This window comes from Oncorhynchus kisutch, linkage group LG7, assembly GCF_002021735.2.
Source record: "Oncorhynchus kisutch isolate 150728-3 linkage group LG7, Okis_V2, whole genome shotgun sequence".
In the NCBI taxonomy this organism is placed as follows: Eukaryota; Metazoa; Chordata; class Actinopteri; order Salmoniformes; family Salmonidae; genus Oncorhynchus; species Oncorhynchus kisutch.
In genome coordinates, this window is record NC_034180.2 from 23,151,543 (window position 1) to 23,167,598 (window position 16,056).

Genomic DNA, 16,056 nt, shown 5'->3' on the forward strand with positions numbered 1-16,056 from the left:
ATAGTGGTTCATTTGGACTCTGTGGCCATTGTAATTACAACAACTTTGGAGGATTTGGCACCTTGGTTATAAAGCTCTGTACCTACATCAGACAGGCATCATGCAGTCACCATGTTGTGCAAAACAAGCAATCGACACCACCTTGAATATAGGCCTTCAATAACCCTCAATATTCTGTTTATCTGCTATAATGTTGGAACTGATTATGATGACTTTCACTTAGATCTGTAAAAATGCTGTATGCTCTAGTTCAGTTGTACAAAATATGGCTTCTTCACTCTTTTGATGTTCAATGAACATAAACGTGATTGGTGGTGATGATGCGAGTGGCGGGACAAACAACCAATAAAAAATTATTCACTCAGGCCACCCCCCCCCCCCCCCCCCCCCCCACACACACCCCAAACGCTTCCTTGTCTGTGAACAACTAGAGCTGATCAAACTTATCGTCAACACCGTGTCGGTCCGCCGGAGAAGTGGGGCAGTCCGCGGACTTTTTGTATATTTCTCCCGCGTATTATCGTTTCAACGATACACAACCGAACCGGTAAACCTCTCTTGGATTCTTCCTCTTGTTTGCAACATTGTTATCCGGTGGTTTGAACATCGGCGTTTTTATTGATTATATCAGACATAGATTGTCAGTCATTGAGCACATTTTCATGTGGTTGGAATAGCTTTACTTTTGTGTGTGAGACTGACTGGGAAGCATGTGTCATTAACAAAGGCTGGAGTTCCTCTTAAATTGTCGTCAATTTTTACAATATTCGGGTCATTGCCCTTTGTTTATTGGCTATGTTTGCTGTTAACTTTTATGTAATAAGTTTTTCTGGCCTTCTTTTTCCCTCTTTTTTTGAAAGTCAAGAGGACCGATCAAGAGAAGACGAAGATAAAGAAATATGCCGCTTCTCCACCGAAAGCCTTTCGTCAGACAGAAGTCCCCAGCGGACCTAAAACCAGACGAAGAAGTATTCCTTTGCAAAGTCACGCATGAAATCTTCAGGACTTATGAGTACGTGAGGTCCAAACGAATAACTTAATTACAATTTCAGAATCATTATAGAAAAGCACTATCAAATATTGTCTCAACTCTAGTGAGAAAAGTTACACCGAAGTGACAGCAAATGTTAGGTAACGTTACTTAGCTAAAGTCAACTGCAATGTTGGAAGCGCGACAAAGTACTTACTATTATAAACTAGTTTGAATATATTTAATGTATTGTCTGACTGGCACCTACTCAACTAGCCATCAGATGAAATGGGTCAGAACTGCAATTTATATCCAGTTCGGTTATTTGTTAAGCGTAACGTTAGCTAGCTAACTAAATCATTGCTAACTAGCTAGCCAAGCGGCTACTAGTGTTGAAGCGAGTAGCTAACGTTACCTCTACCAGCCGAGCTAACCAAGTATTTAGTTGGGCCTGCTAGCCGGCTGGAAGCTAGCGCTGCAAACTATTAAACTTGAGTCGACTTTAATTTGAGTTCAGGTTGTTATTGCCACAATGTATTGTAATATCTGTCGAATAACATGTTGATGTAGTTAACTTTCAACAAGATTGGTTATGGGACGGTTCTCTGCTCACATAAGTCGAAGGATGAGAGCAAATCTGCTCCTCGCAACTTTTCTGTCTCAGTTAGCGTGAGAAACGTGGTCGGGGCTATTGTTGTGTGATTGTTTATTGTAGCTAGCTAGCTAACTAGGAATCAAAATGCTAACTGTGTTATATAGTTGATAGTGAATATTTTGGGGGGCAAATTGTTACCCATTGACGACGACACATTTTTGACTTACCAACGAATAACAAACTCAGACAAAAAAAGGTAAACAATGTCACCCAGATCCATATATTGGCCCTTGTGTTTTTTTTATTGCAAATGTAGTACAGTGATGGACATCTTAGTTTTGTTTATTATTTAAAAACTATTTAGAAGATGGAGTATTTTATTTTTGTTTAAAGTATTTTTGAGGTATGGTGTCTTTGGAATTTTGTTTACTCAGATTTATCAACATGACTAAAGAAACTTCAGGTTTTTCAAGATCCTATCTTTGTGCAGAGACCTTGGAAAAGCCTCAAGTTTACAGTATACAGAGATAAGCAAGGCATAAATTGTATGCAACAATGTTTTCAACAGTGATCTGGGGAGCACGGGTTTTCCTGGCCTCCAGTGATTGTGTGGGCAACAATATTTTGCCTCTGTCCAGAAAACTTGGTGAACACTTTCATTTCATGCTGTCACACATTAGGGCCCTGGTTGAAAGTAGTACACCAGTGGATGCTGGTGGGAGGAGCTATAAGAGGACAGGCTTATTGTAATGGCTGGAATGGAATCAATGGAACGGTATCTAACGCATTGCACTGAAGGAAACCACATGTTTGACTCAGTTCCATTAATACCATTCCAGCCATTACAGTGAGCCTGTCCTCCTATAGCTCCTCCCACCAGCCTCCACAGTAGTACACATTAGGGAATATGCAATGACCTGAACCACCCTGTCTCCCCACAGTGAGTTCTTTGAGAGGACCATCTTGTGCAACAGCTTGGTGTGGAGCTGTGCGGTGACAGGCAAGCCTGGCCTGACCTACCTGGAAGCCTTGGAGAGTGAGAAGAGGGGCCGTCGTAGCCTGCAGAGCTTCCCCTCAGCCCTGGTGGTCCCCTTGCTGCACCTCACAGCACTCACATACCGTACCCGGCTCCACGAGATCTGTGACGATGTGTATTCTTATGCCAGGGAGAGGTTTTTTCCTGGGGAGATCGTGGATGTTGTGAACCGCTCCGGCACCAGGTAAAGTGTTGATTTATCCATATGACCTCACCTAGCATCATCAGCTTTACTTTACTGTACTCTGATGATCTTACCTACCCTCATCCATATGACCTCACCTAGCATCTTCAGTTTTACTTTATTTTACACGGATGACCTCATCCAGTGTCATCAGTTTCACTTTTCTCCATTTGGTTTTAAATCATCTTCTTGAAAGAGTTCAATGCCTTTTACTGTCTCTCCTTACGATCCACTGATGATTTCCCTATTTAGCTGAAGGAGTATTCACTAAATGTTTTATGTTCACTAGCATTACCTTTGTGACAGTAGATTCCAGCTCTTTGACAGTGGAATCATGTGCTCTGTAATAAACAGATACATTGTTTTGTCAACATGGTTGAGTTGGCCATGAGCTGTTTGGAGATGGGCACCAGAGGAGAACTGATGACTGGGTGTGGTCCAATGGCTTCTGTGTCCCTCAGTCATATCTGCCAGCGTTGTCTGTACAATACCCACAGGTCATGCTTATTTAGCAAGGCTCCCAAAACTCTAACCATTAACCCTCATACCACCAGTCTGTAATCCTTTGGCTGTTAGGTTATAGAATCTACTGAGTATATGGATTAAATCACTATAAAGGGCCCTCTTCTGTATTCTGAGAGGAGATCAGTCAGCCATCGTGAGCTGACCTTGCTATTTGGAGATAGCTCCACCCACTCACTACTGTGGTGTTAAGGCGAGTGCTGTGGTTGGCTAAGCCAGCACACGGAGTTGTCCCAGACATCACCTCATCACGGCTTGGCTGTAGGCAGCGCAGAGAGCCAGCCAGACAAGAAGAAACATGGACCCACAGCAGGGGAGGAGGGAGGGAGAAGGCGTAGGGGAAGCAGGCGTATGCAGGGACAATTGCCATGTGGCTTCTGGCTGGGCTGGGCTCTGAGGGATTTACTCAGCCAACATGCTCTTGTCAGTTGTTTCTGACTTGAGTGCTTAGCCTGATGTGCTTAAGTTAAATGCCTGTAAGCAGGTTCAGTGTTTCTGGCCTCGTTTTTCAGTTAGGCCAGTGGATTAGGTATTAGTGAGGGCATGTCTCAAGTTACAAATACTCTTGTTAAAGTCTGGGCATCTACCAATGACTATTCTTTCAATTCTAATACCATGCTTATTGTTACAAGTACAGTTACTAATAGTTACTATACTTATTTCATTCAAGATTGGATTATGAATTGTTTTGAGCCCCACTGATAAATCAGTTGACAGATTTATTATCGGCCGATAATAAATCTAACATAAATATTTGTATCAGGCTTTATTCCACCGGTAAAGCACCAATATTATGTACATAGACTGAACAAATACGTGTGCTAATTTGTCATTTTTTAAAATGTTCAATGGTTGCCTGAAGACGGCGCTCAACGAGCTCCTCATTGAACATCATTCATTCTGTAAGTCACAACATGAGAGTCAGAGTGGGCATAGTGATTTGACTGAGCAGCTTGCCAGCGACATTATATTTGAATAAGTAAGTCATCAAAAGTACGCTCAAGCAAGCAGCCCTGTCCTCAACACATGCTCAATTGGTTACCGTTAGCAGGCTAGCTAACCGTAGTTAGGCTCTATTTAGCCAGCAAGGTAGTTAGCGTAGCTAGCTAGCAAGCAATCTGTGCTACTTATGTGTGACCCTGGATTGGCGCCAAAGTCAACATTGACTTATCCTTCATACAAACAATAGGCCCAGACAGTAACAGTATTGTTAGTGGGCTTATTTAGTTGACGCAGATATTACCGTTCGGGCCATGTGTTTTATTCATGATGAGAAGATTAGCTAAATTGGAAAGTGTGACTAAAACCAGTGCGTCGAGCATTTCTTTAATGTTTTGTCATCAGCTAATGCCATTTGCAGTTGAAATGTATAGCCGATATGTTTTGTATTGAGTAAGTGTAATTTACATTATGGTTTAAGTAAGAACATTTTTGTAATTAACAGCTAGTGTGTGCTTGTCATATCAGACAGTGCATTGTGATCACAAGTCAGAGATAGAGAGAAGAGATGGAAATCCCATTGGGAAATGAATGGAGGACCGTGTGATGCTGCAGACAGTTGACCAATCGCGTTCACATTATCATGTTGCGTCATGCGGTTGCTACGGTAATCGTCATGCAATCTCTTCTTGAAGTCATGGGTGAGTCAAAACCTGGCCATTTTCCTCTGTCGCGATTCCAGAGCTATACAATATGACAGAACAAGCTATCTGACATTTCTGAAAATATTTGTAAAGTTGTACTTGTTAATGAAATTCATGGTAATGTTGTGTTTTTGAGCTAGTGCCCCATTGACACCCATACACTCTGTGAAGAAGCGCTCTCCTTGTCAGAGTTTCCCAGAATGCACTGCATGATCCATTGACGATGCATTAGAAACGTACACAATGGGTGTTGATACGATTCCAATGACGTTTCCCCATCTCATCAAAAGTATCTCTGAACAACCTCTCCTTGCGAGATTACTATAGTGTTTCTATGGTAGCCTAGTGGTTAGAGCGTTGGTCCAGTAACCGAAAGGTTGCGAGATCGAATCCCCGAGCTGACATGGTAAAAATCTGTCGTTCTGTCCCTGAACAAGGCAGTTAACCCACTGTTCCTAGGCCATCATTGAAAATAAGAATTTGTTCTTAATAACTTATTTTGGCTTGGGGGCAGTATTTCGATGTCTGGATGAGAAACGTGCCCAAAGTAAACTGCCTGTTACTCAGGCCCAGGAGCAAGGATATGCGTATAATTGGTAGATTTGGATAGAAAACACTCAAACATTTCCAAAACTGTTGAAATAATGTCTGTGAGTATAACATAACTGATATGGCAGGTGAAAACCTGAGGAAAATCCACCCAGGAAGTGGGATTTTTTTGTGTGGGTAGTTTTCAATTGAATGCCTCGAGTATCTAATGGGTTAGGACCCAGATTGCAGTTCCTATGGCTTCCACTAGATGTCAACAGTCTTTAGACATTGTTTCAGGCTTGTTTTCTGAAGAATTAGACCTTTCTGTCAGTGGACTGTAGAATAATGCATTGCTGGTTTGCGTGCGTGACCGAGTGCGTGCCCTTAGTTGTTTTCCCTTTCTATTGAATACGCTATTGTCCGGTTTAAAGATAATAAATTATTTAGACAATGACAACCTGAAGATTAATTATAAACATCGTTTGACATGGTTCGACAAACTTTACCAGTACTATTAGGATGTATTCGTCTGCATGTTTTGAGCGCCTTTGAGCCAGTGGATTACTGAACAAAATGAGCCAACAACAGTTTTTGGGATATAAAGAGGGACTTTATCGAACAAAACAAACATTTGTGTAGCTTTTTTCAGCATTTTGTTACGTTACAGCCTTACTCTAAAATGGATTAGATTAAAAAAAAATCGTCGTCAATCTACACACAATACCCCATAATGACAAAGTTAAGCATTTTTTGTTGTTGCTAAAAATTTGGTATTTAGACCCTTTGCTATCAGACTCAGACTTCAGGTGCATCCAGTTTCCATTGATCATCCTTAAGATGTTTCTAGTTCTCCTGTGAATTCAATTGATTGGACATGATTTGGAAAGGCACGCACCTGTCTATATAAGGTCCCACAGTTGAGAGTGCATGTCAGAGCAAAAACCAAGCCGTGAGGGCATAGGAATTGTCCGTAGATCTCCCAGACAGGATTGTCAAGGCACATATTTGGGGATGGACCACAAATGTTTTGCAGCATTGAAGGTCCCAAAGAACACAGTGGCCTCCATCATTCTTAAATGAAAGAAGTTTGGAACCACGAAGACTCTTCCTAGAGCTGGCCATCTGGCCAAACTGAGCAGTCATGGGAGAAGGGCCTTGATCAGGGAAACCCGATGGTCACTCTGTCAGAGCTCTAGAGTTCCTCTGTGGAGATGGTTGTCCTTCTGGAAGGTTCTCTCATCTCTGCAGCATGCCACCAATCAGGCCTTGATGGTAGACTTGTTAGGAGGGAAGCCACTCCTCAGCACGCTTGAAGTTTGCTTAAAGGCACATAAAAGACTCTCAGACCGAAAGAAACAAGATTCTCTGGTCCGATGAAACCAAGATTGAACTCTTTGGCTTGAATGCCAAGCGTCTCATCTGGAAGAAACCTGGCGCCACCCCGATGTTGACGCATGGTGGTGGCAGCATCATGCTGTGGGGATGTTTTTCAGAGACTGGGAGACTAGTCAGGATTAAGGGAAAGATAAACAGGGCAAAGTTCAGAGAGATCCTTGATGAAAACCTCAGACTGGGGCAAAGACTGAATAAAATGGTGCCGGAGAAGATGGCAGATGTTTTACTTGCCCCCAGACATTTATTTTTTTATGTACACAACTGGAAGTGTCTTCACTGACATTTTCATCCTGTCCGAGTTTGTAATACCAACATGTTTTAAGCAGACCACCGTAGTCCCTGTGCCCAAGAACACTAAGGTAACCTGCCTAAATGACTACCGACACGTAGCACTCATGTCTGTAGCCATGAAGTGCTTTGAAAGGCTGGTCATGGCTCACATCAATACCATCATCCCAGAAACCCTAGACCTACTGGAGGTGATTGTGGTCTAAAGGAAAAAGAGGACTGAGCACGCCTCATTCTCATCGACGGAGCTGCAGTGGAGCAGGTTGAGAGCTTCAAGTTCCTTGGTGTCCACATCACCAACAAACTAACATGGTCCAAGCACACCAAGAGGCCTCAAACACCTTTCCCCCTCAGGAGACTGAAAAGATTTGGCACGGGTCCTCAGATCCTCAAAAGGTTCTACAGCTGCACCATCGAGAGCATCCTAACTGGTTGCGTCGCTGCCTGGTATGGAAACTGCTCGGCCTCCGACCGCAAGACTCTACAGAGGGTCGTGCGAACGGTCCAGTACATCACTGTGGCCAAGCTTCCTGCCATCCAGGTCCTCTAGGGTTAGGGGCTTGTAAGTAAGCATTTCACTGTTGTATTTGGTGCATGTGACTAATAAATTTGATTTGAGGCTGTAATCGCTGTCAAAGGTGCTTCAGCGAAGTACTGAGTGAAGGGTCTGAATACTTATGTATATGTATTTCAGTGTTCTCTTTTGAATAAATGTTCAATTCCAAACTGGTTTTGCTTTGTCATTGTGGGGTGTTGTGTGTAGATTGGGGGGGAACTATCTATTTTAGAATTAGACTGGATAAGTCTGGGTCTGAATATGTGCTGTATATCGGTAATCAGTGACTTTTGCCTCCCCAAAAGCTGTTATCAAACCCCAAAATCCCATATTGGTTCGGCTCTAGTGTTTTTCATTCCATTAAATGTGTTTGGGATCTTTCCTACAGGCAGCCGTGTGAAATCCTGGATGTACAGTCTCCCCACCATTCCAACAAGCCGGTCAATGGGCACTCCAAACTTCAGATGGACGGGGACTCCATAGTCATCAGTGACAGTGACGAGGATATCCCCAAATCAAAGGCCAATGGGTCAGTCCGTAAGATTCGCAATTCAAAGCTGACTCTGAAATGAAACCTATTCCCCATATAGTGCACTACTTCTGACCAGAGACCCCCAACCCTGGTCAAAAGTAGTGCACTATGTAGGGATTAGGGCGCCGTTGTGAATGTGCACAGTCTTTATCCATGTCCATTTTGGCTTTGATAAAAACCCTTTTGGCTCTTCTCCCCTTATGTCTAAAGGAAGAAGAAGAAATCTGTCAACCCTTCTGTGTTCAAGTACAAAGTGCAGCCCATCAAGGAAGGCAGTGAGGCCATATTCACAAAGGCTGGTCAGATGAGGTGAGTCGTGAGACAATACATTTGCCTTCCTGCTAAGCAGCTTATATTGTTATTCGACAGTCAATCCCCCTCGTTCTTTTTAAATATAACTAAGCGTTATACCTTCTCTCTTTCGCGCTTATTTTAGCCGTAAGAAGAACACGTTTTCACGGGACAGATTAAAGTTGCTGCTCAAACAGCACTGTGAACCACAGAATGGAGTCATCATGCTCAAGGTATGATTTAACTCTAGAGTTTTAATGAAATGCCAGTTGGTGTTCCTTTTTAAAATGTGGAAAACAGGATTGTCTTGTCACGTTCATTTGAATCCAGTAACTGTCATTTTTCTCTATAGTGTTGCTTACTGTTTCTTGTTTGTTTCACCATTAGGCATCAACTGTTTCTAAGTACAAGTTGTCAGAACAGCACTTCTCCCAGTTCTTCCCTGATGAGCCCCCTGTGTTTGTCTTTAGTCCCCCTCCTAAAGGGCGGGGCAAACCCAAGAATGTTTCTTCTCCTAGAGAGGTGAGGATTGGCAATGTCTTCATCCCAAATGGCCCTATGGGCAGGCCTTGGTCAAAAGTTCTGCACTGTATAGGGAATAGGGTGCCGTTTGGGACACGTGCCATATGTAGAACTGTTGTCAAGCATTACTCAGTGAAGATATAACCATTTTATTACATTGTAATGATAACTGTTATAATTTTTGGACTTCCATAATGGTTTTCTCCAGTAGACTTGTTCGTAAAGACCTGATATGATTTGTAAAGCTTCTCAAGACTCAAATAGCATTTTCATAATTTCCTTTAGATGGGATACAACTTACTGAAAGCAGCAGAGAAGCTTCGTCTGATGCAGCAGAAAGAGGAGATGGCTACGGGTGAGTCCAGTATATTATAGTAGATAATAGTGAGCATGTAAGTGCAAAAACTGGTGCACTGTTGTCATGTAAGTTCTAATGAGACCGTCCCAAGATATGTATGAATGATCCCACAATTTGGCTGCCATGTGTACAGTGCATTCGGAAAGTATTCAGACCCCTTGACTTTTTCCACATTTTGTTACAGCCTTGTTCTAAAATGTATTAAATATTTTTTTCCGCCTCATCAATCTACTCACAATAACCCATAATGACAAAGCAAAGACAGGTTTTTAGACATTTTTGGTAATGTATTTAATGTTTCTTTTTAAAAAGACCTTATTTACATAAGTATTCAGACCCTTTGCTATGAGACTCAAACTTGAACTCAGGTGCATGCTGTTTCTATTGATCATCATTGAGATGTTTCTACAACTTGATTGTAGTCCACCTGTGGTAAATTCAATTGATTCGACATGATATGGAAAGGCACACGTGTTTTTAAGATCCCACAGTTGACAGTGCATGGCAAAGCACAACCAAGCCACAAGGTCGAAAGAATTGTCCATAGAGCTCCGAGACAGTTTTGTGTCGTGGCACAGATCTGGGGAAGGGTACCAAAACATTTCTGCCGCATTGAAGGTCCCCAAGAACACAGTGGCCTCTATTTTTCTTAAATGGAGGACGTTTGGAACCACCAAGACTCTTTCTAGAGCTGGCTGCTCAGCCAAACTCAGCAATCGGGAGAAGGTCCTTGGTCAGGGAGGTGAACCCCAAGAACCCGATGGTCACTCTGACAGAGCTCCAGTGTTTCTCTGTGGAGATGGGAGAACCTTCCAGAAGGACAACCATCTCTGCAGCACTCCAGCAATTAGGCCTTTATGCTCGTGGCCAGCCGGAAGCCGCCACTCATTAAAAGGCACATGACCGCCTGCTTGGATTTTACTGAAAGGTACCTGAAGGACTCTCAAACAATGAGAAACAATATTCTCTGGTCTGAGGAAACCAAGATTGAAGTATTTTGCCTGAATGCCAAGCTTCACATTTGGAGGTAACCTGGCACCATCCCTACGGTTAATGATGTGGGGATGTTTTTCAGCGACAGGGACCAGGAAACTAGTCAGCATCGAGGGAAAGATCAATGGAGCAAATTTGAAAATAGCTGTGCAGCGACACTCCCCATCCAACCTGACAGAGCTTGACAGGATCTGCAGAGAAGAATGGGAGAAACTCCCCAAATACATGTTGGCTAAGCTTGTAGCGTCATACCAAAGAAGACTTGAGGCTGTAGTCGCTGTCAAAGGTGCTTCAACAAAGTACTGAGCAAAGGGTCTGAATACTTATGTAAATTTGATATTTCCGTTTATTTTAAATATTTAAAAATTTCCGTTAGTTTTTAAATACATTTACAAAAACATCAGAACCTGTTTTTGCTTTGTCATTTTGGGGTGTTGTGTGTAGCTTGATTAGGGGTGAAACAGATTTAATCTGTTTTAGAATAAGGCTAATGTAACAATGAATACTGGGTTCTGGATACTTTCCGAATGCACTGTATCTATTTATCCAGAATAGTCCAGAACCGTCACATTAAATCAATATGTTTTAGTTACAACAATATCTATTTTGCTCAGCACATGAAAGGGCCAAGCTGAAGAGGGAGAAAGAAGATAATCTGGAAGCCAAAAAGAAAGAGAAGGAGGACAAAGAAAAGAAGAGGGAAGAGATGAAGAAGATGTTTGAAGAGGAGAAGCAGAGGAGGAAAGTGGAGAAGGAAAAAGTGAGTTGATATGAGGAACTTTTCTTTGGATCAATTTCATTGTTTAATTTACATTTGATTTGTACACCATACAACTTCTCATGTCTCATTTTACTTAATATAGGTTATACTGTATATATCATTATACTGTATTGCAGGAGAGGGAGAAGCTGAAGGAGGAAAAGAAGCAATATGCAGAGCGACTGAAGATATGGAGCAAACCCAGAGAAGACTTGGAGTGTGAAGACCTGAAGGTGAGCAGCCCCAGAACATCCTTAGCTTGTCTTTATTTGGCCTCATCCTCTAGTTGAAACATGTTTACATTTTCTATTAAATACAAGTTTTGTTTTCCTGGGCCCAGAGCTGTTTGTGCTGTATATCCAGTTCATATCGGCAGTATGAGTTAGCTATACAGCACAAACGCACCTGGGACTATTGTTCCCTCAATTTTTCAGCACTGAGCAAATTTCAGCTCTGCTGAGTGCAAATTCAGATTTTGGTGCAACTGCCAGCGCTCCGTTACTGTGAACACTGAGGCTGTACCCATTTTAAGTTAGTTTCAGACAGTGGTCCAGTAGGCTACTGTGGCAATTTGTAATGTAGGCCTACCAGTGGCCTACCATCAAAAACAATATAGAAAATGCATCCCGTAACATTTTAACATGGAAATAGCTGTTCTATCATTCAGCCTACAGTAGCAGTCAATGTGTGATGTTCAATGTAGGCCTACATTCCATGAGAATTTGAACAAAACATGCAGAGCTTGACCTGTTTATCCACAGGTGACAATGTTTTATGTAAGAAACTACTTTACAAAATACAATGCATTATTACAGAGAATCAGACTAATTGTGCTACCCTTTGCATATTGGTCACTTGGCTTATTCAAGCCTGTCTCAAAATACAATACTGCCCCTTTAAGACAAACTCTTAACCTGACTCGCTTTTCCAAGACTGCTAGAAATGTACATGTTTTGTGCTCTTGTTGGAAGCAATCACTCCCCCCATTGCTGACTACAAAAAATACATAACTGGGCTAAGAAGTCACTAACTAGCAAAGGATATGAACAAATGTGCGTGTATGACTACTCTCGCTTTGATCTCAAACCAAGCACATCTACTGACCACTCATGCTTTAAACACAGTCCAGTTGAAATAGCTTGTTAGAAGCGTATGGGTTCGTAGCGTCATCCCCGTAGCGTGCACACCCACAAACACCAATTGATTAATGGACTGCTGAATATGCACTACAGTTCAAAAGTTTGGGGTCACTTAGAAATGTTCTTGTTTTTTAAAGAAAAGCACATTTTTTCCCCCCCATTTACAATAACATCATTGATCAGAAATACAGTGTAGACATTGTTAATGTTGTAATTGACTATTGTAGCTGGGAACAGCTGATTTCTAATGGAATATCTACATAGGCGTACAGAGGCCCATTATCAGCAACCATCACTCCTATGTTCCAGTGGCACTTTGTTAGCTAAGAAGTTTATCATTTTAAAAGGCTGATCATTAGAAAACCCCTTTTGCAATTGTCAGCACAGCTGAAAATTATTGTTCTGATTTTAAAGAAGCCATAAAACTGGCCTTTAGACTAGTTGAGTATCTGGAGCATCAGCATTTGTGGGTTCGATTACAGGCTCAAAATGGCCAGAAACAAAGACCTTTCTTCTGAAATTCGTCAGTCTATTCTTGTTCTGAGAAATGAAGGCTATTCCATGCAAGAAATTGCTGAAGATCTCGTACAACGCGGTGTAGTACTCCCTTCACAGAACAGCTCAAACTGGCTCTAACCAGAATAGAAAGAGTGGGAGGCCCCGGTGCACAACTGAGCAAGAGGACAAGTACATTAGATTGTCTAGTTTGAGAAACAGACGCCTCACAAGTCCTCAACTGGCAGCTTCATTAAATAGCATCCGTAAAACACCAGTCTCAACATCAACAGTGAAGAGGCCACTCTGGGATGCTGGCCTTCTAGGCAGAGTTCCTCTGTCCAGTGTCTGTGTCCCTTTGCCCATCTTAATCTTTTATTTTTATTAGCCAGTCTGAGATATGGCTTTTTCTTTGCAACTCTGCCTTGAAGGGCAGCATCCTGGAGTCATCTCTTCACTGAGAGATCTGGCTGTAATAAAGAGATTCTCAGCTCTTTTTTTTTTTCTCTGCTCCAAAAAGCAATTGCTGCAGGCTCTAGTTTTGTCTAATCTTGATTATTGTCCAGGCGTGTGGTCAAGTGCTGCAAGGAAATACCTAGTTAAGCTGCAAGCAGACCCAGAACAGAGCGGCACGTTTTGCTCTTCATTGTAATCAGAGGGCTGATAAATACTATGCATGCCAGTCTCTCTTGGCTAAGAGTTGAGGAGAGACTGACTGCATCGCTACTTTTTATAAGAAACAATGTGTTGACAATCCCAAATTGTTTGTGTAGTCAACTTACACACAGCTCTGACACACACACACTTATCCCACCTTACATTCCACCAGGGGTCTTTTTTACAGTCCCCAAATCCAGAACCATTTCGAGAAGGTGTATGGCCTAATTGCATGGAGCTTCCTTCCATCTCATATTGCTCAAATAAACAGCAAACCTGGTTTCAAAAAACAGATAAAGCAACACCTGTTTTGTGTGGACCCCAGGAAGAGTAGCTGCTGCTTTTGCAATAGCTAATGGGATCCTAATAAAATACCAATGGCAATAGTCTATTTGCATATAGGCCTACTACAGCTCTGATTGGTTATACCGTACCGGTCTGTGTAGAGTATAGGCTGAGTCTTGCATGTCATTGCAATAGAATCCTGCTCTGACTCGTTCTGCTTACAATAATGTCTTGCGTAGTTCGTTGTGCATACTAAGTACTGTACGTTGCATTAAAAGTGGCTAATATTGTATCGATTTGATCGCAATTCCCACAGTAAAGATACCGAGTTCCCCCGTTAACACTATCAATCTCGTGCTTTTCTGCGCGGGCTGATATTTATTCTGCATGGCAGTCCTGGGGAGATACGCACACTGCTCGGAGGGAACATTGTCTGGGACCATGCTAGTTATTAGGGGGTTGGGACACAATCAAGTTTGGGAAACATTGTCCTAAATGTTCTCTAAATTGGTATGTGTGATTGACTGAATGGTATAACCATTATTGTTAAATGACTTGTTCTCAATGAATTACTAGTTAAGTAAAGAATATTTAGGCTTCTGACTCACTCTCCTTTATGGCTTCTTGTCCAGATTCTCCCAGCCCCGGTCCCAGTGAAGACCCGTCTGCATGCAGAGCTATTTGGAGACGCCCTCATGGTACTGGAATTCCTCAAAGCTTTTGGAGAGCTCTTTGACCTGAAGGATGAGTTTCCAGAAGGCATCACACTCGGTGAGAAACACAGGCAAAACCTATTTTTACTCACCGTTCCTGCACCTTTTAGTTTTATCACCCATGTTTGCTTTTTGAGTATAGTTTGTCAATGCTTGTGTGAAAGTACACTGGTACAGTGACCGTCTGGTTGTGTGTGGTGGTGTGTGTGAAGAGATTTCTGACTGTGGGGCCCTTGTCTCTGTGTTCCAGAGGTGCTGGAGGAGGCCCTAGTAGGGTCGGACCCTGAGGGGCCGCTGTGTGAGCTGCTCTTCTTCTTCCTGTCAGCCATATTCCAGGCCCTGGCTGAGGAGCAGGAGGAGGTGGCCCGCGACCAGGTGGCTGAGGCGGACGCCAAAGGTAGGGATAGAAACGGACCTCGACAACGCTTGTTTAGTATCAACTAGTAAACCCATTGTGACTCTTCACCAAATAGACTTTGGATGTTATCATCCAGGATGTAGGATTGACTGACTTTTAGCATCATGGTGAAATCTTAGTTTTCATTGAGGTAAATCGTCTTCCTTGTTGGCAGATCTGAGTGAGGCCCTGGATGATGATGCGGACCCCACCCAGTCAGCCATCAGTGCTGTGGCTTCTCTGGCTGCTGCCTGGCCTCAGCTGCACCAAGGTGAGAGAAGGACAACAGTCTTTAATATAGTCAATGTTCATATACAACTATTTGAGCATTTTTTCCTTTTGTTCTGAGAGCCTGACTCTACTGCAGTGGCTCCCAAACTGGGGGGCGCTCCCTGGGGGAGATGAGGGTTCGGTACGGGGGGGGGGGGGGGGGGACAACTGTCTGGCTTTAAAATTACTCTTGGAAGTTGTAATAGTAGAATGCAGAAAGTGCAATTTCTCAATTGGGTAATGTATCAGTTCCTATTGTCTTAGAGCTATTTATAACTTGTCAGAAATGTCCAGATCAACTAGCCCATGTCAGCCTCTGTTTTAGATTTTTTTTTTGCCCATAGATAATGTAATTTTTCATTCTCAAATATCACGTGAATACACATTAGACATTGCAAATGTATTGCATGAAAATAAGCTTGAAACCTGCAAGATTCTCTCCACCAACAAGAGGGGTGTGAACAGTTTATGAACTGTGTTTGTTCCCATAGAAATAGACATGGCGTGCGCAGAATGTTCCCCAATGCTATGAGGGGGGGCCACGAGTGATGAAGTTTGGGAACCCCTGCTCTACTGCACATAAATCGGGTCTCCATAGGATGCAGTCTTTAACTATATACAGTAGTATAAACAATAACTATACAGTACATGACTATGTCGGTGTCTTTAGGCTGCAGTCTGAAGCAGTTGGACCTGGACAGCTGTACTCTGTCCGAGATCCTGAGGCTGCACATCCTGGCATCGGGGGCCGACTGTAACTCCGCAAACTCCAAGTTCCGCTACCAGAAACAGGGAGGCTTCGGCTCTACAGACGACCCCTGTGTTGAGCTGAGACTGGCTAACCCGGCTCTGATCAAGAGGCTTTCCTGCACTGCTGTCTATGACCTGCTGCCAGGTGAGACTGAGAGACACACACCGATTGAA

At 42.8% G+C, this 16,056-nt stretch overlaps 1 protein-coding gene across 2 annotated transcripts in view; it reads left to right on the forward strand.

Annotated features, from left to right (window-relative positions):
* Positions 1 to 403: 403 nt before the first annotated feature.
* LOC109894330 (bromodomain adjacent to zinc finger domain protein 1A) overlaps positions 404 to 16,056 on the forward strand; it is a 38,962-nt gene continuing 23,309 nt past the window's right edge. For both annotated transcript variants that reach the window (XM_020487743.2, XM_020487745.2), the window contains exons 1-14: positions 404 to 547; positions 861 to 1,012; positions 2,507 to 2,785; positions 8,109 to 8,249; positions 8,463 to 8,561; positions 8,689 to 8,776; positions 8,931 to 9,065; positions 9,351 to 9,420; positions 11,031 to 11,176; positions 11,314 to 11,409; positions 14,385 to 14,523; positions 14,716 to 14,862; positions 15,038 to 15,133; positions 15,803 to 16,027. In XM_020487743.2, the coding sequence (XP_020343332.1) occupies positions 900 to 1,012; positions 2,507 to 2,785; positions 8,109 to 8,249; positions 8,463 to 8,561; positions 8,689 to 8,776; positions 8,931 to 9,065; positions 9,351 to 9,420; positions 11,031 to 11,176; positions 11,314 to 11,409; positions 14,385 to 14,523; positions 14,716 to 14,862; positions 15,038 to 15,133; positions 15,803 to 16,027 (1,774 nt within the window). In that variant the 5' untranslated portion in view covers positions 404 to 547; positions 861 to 899. The remainder of the gene's footprint in view (positions 548 to 860; positions 1,013 to 2,506; positions 2,786 to 8,108; positions 8,250 to 8,462; positions 8,562 to 8,688; positions 8,777 to 8,930; positions 9,066 to 9,350; positions 9,421 to 11,030; positions 11,177 to 11,313; positions 11,410 to 14,384; positions 14,524 to 14,715; positions 14,863 to 15,037; positions 15,134 to 15,802; positions 16,028 to 16,056) is intronic.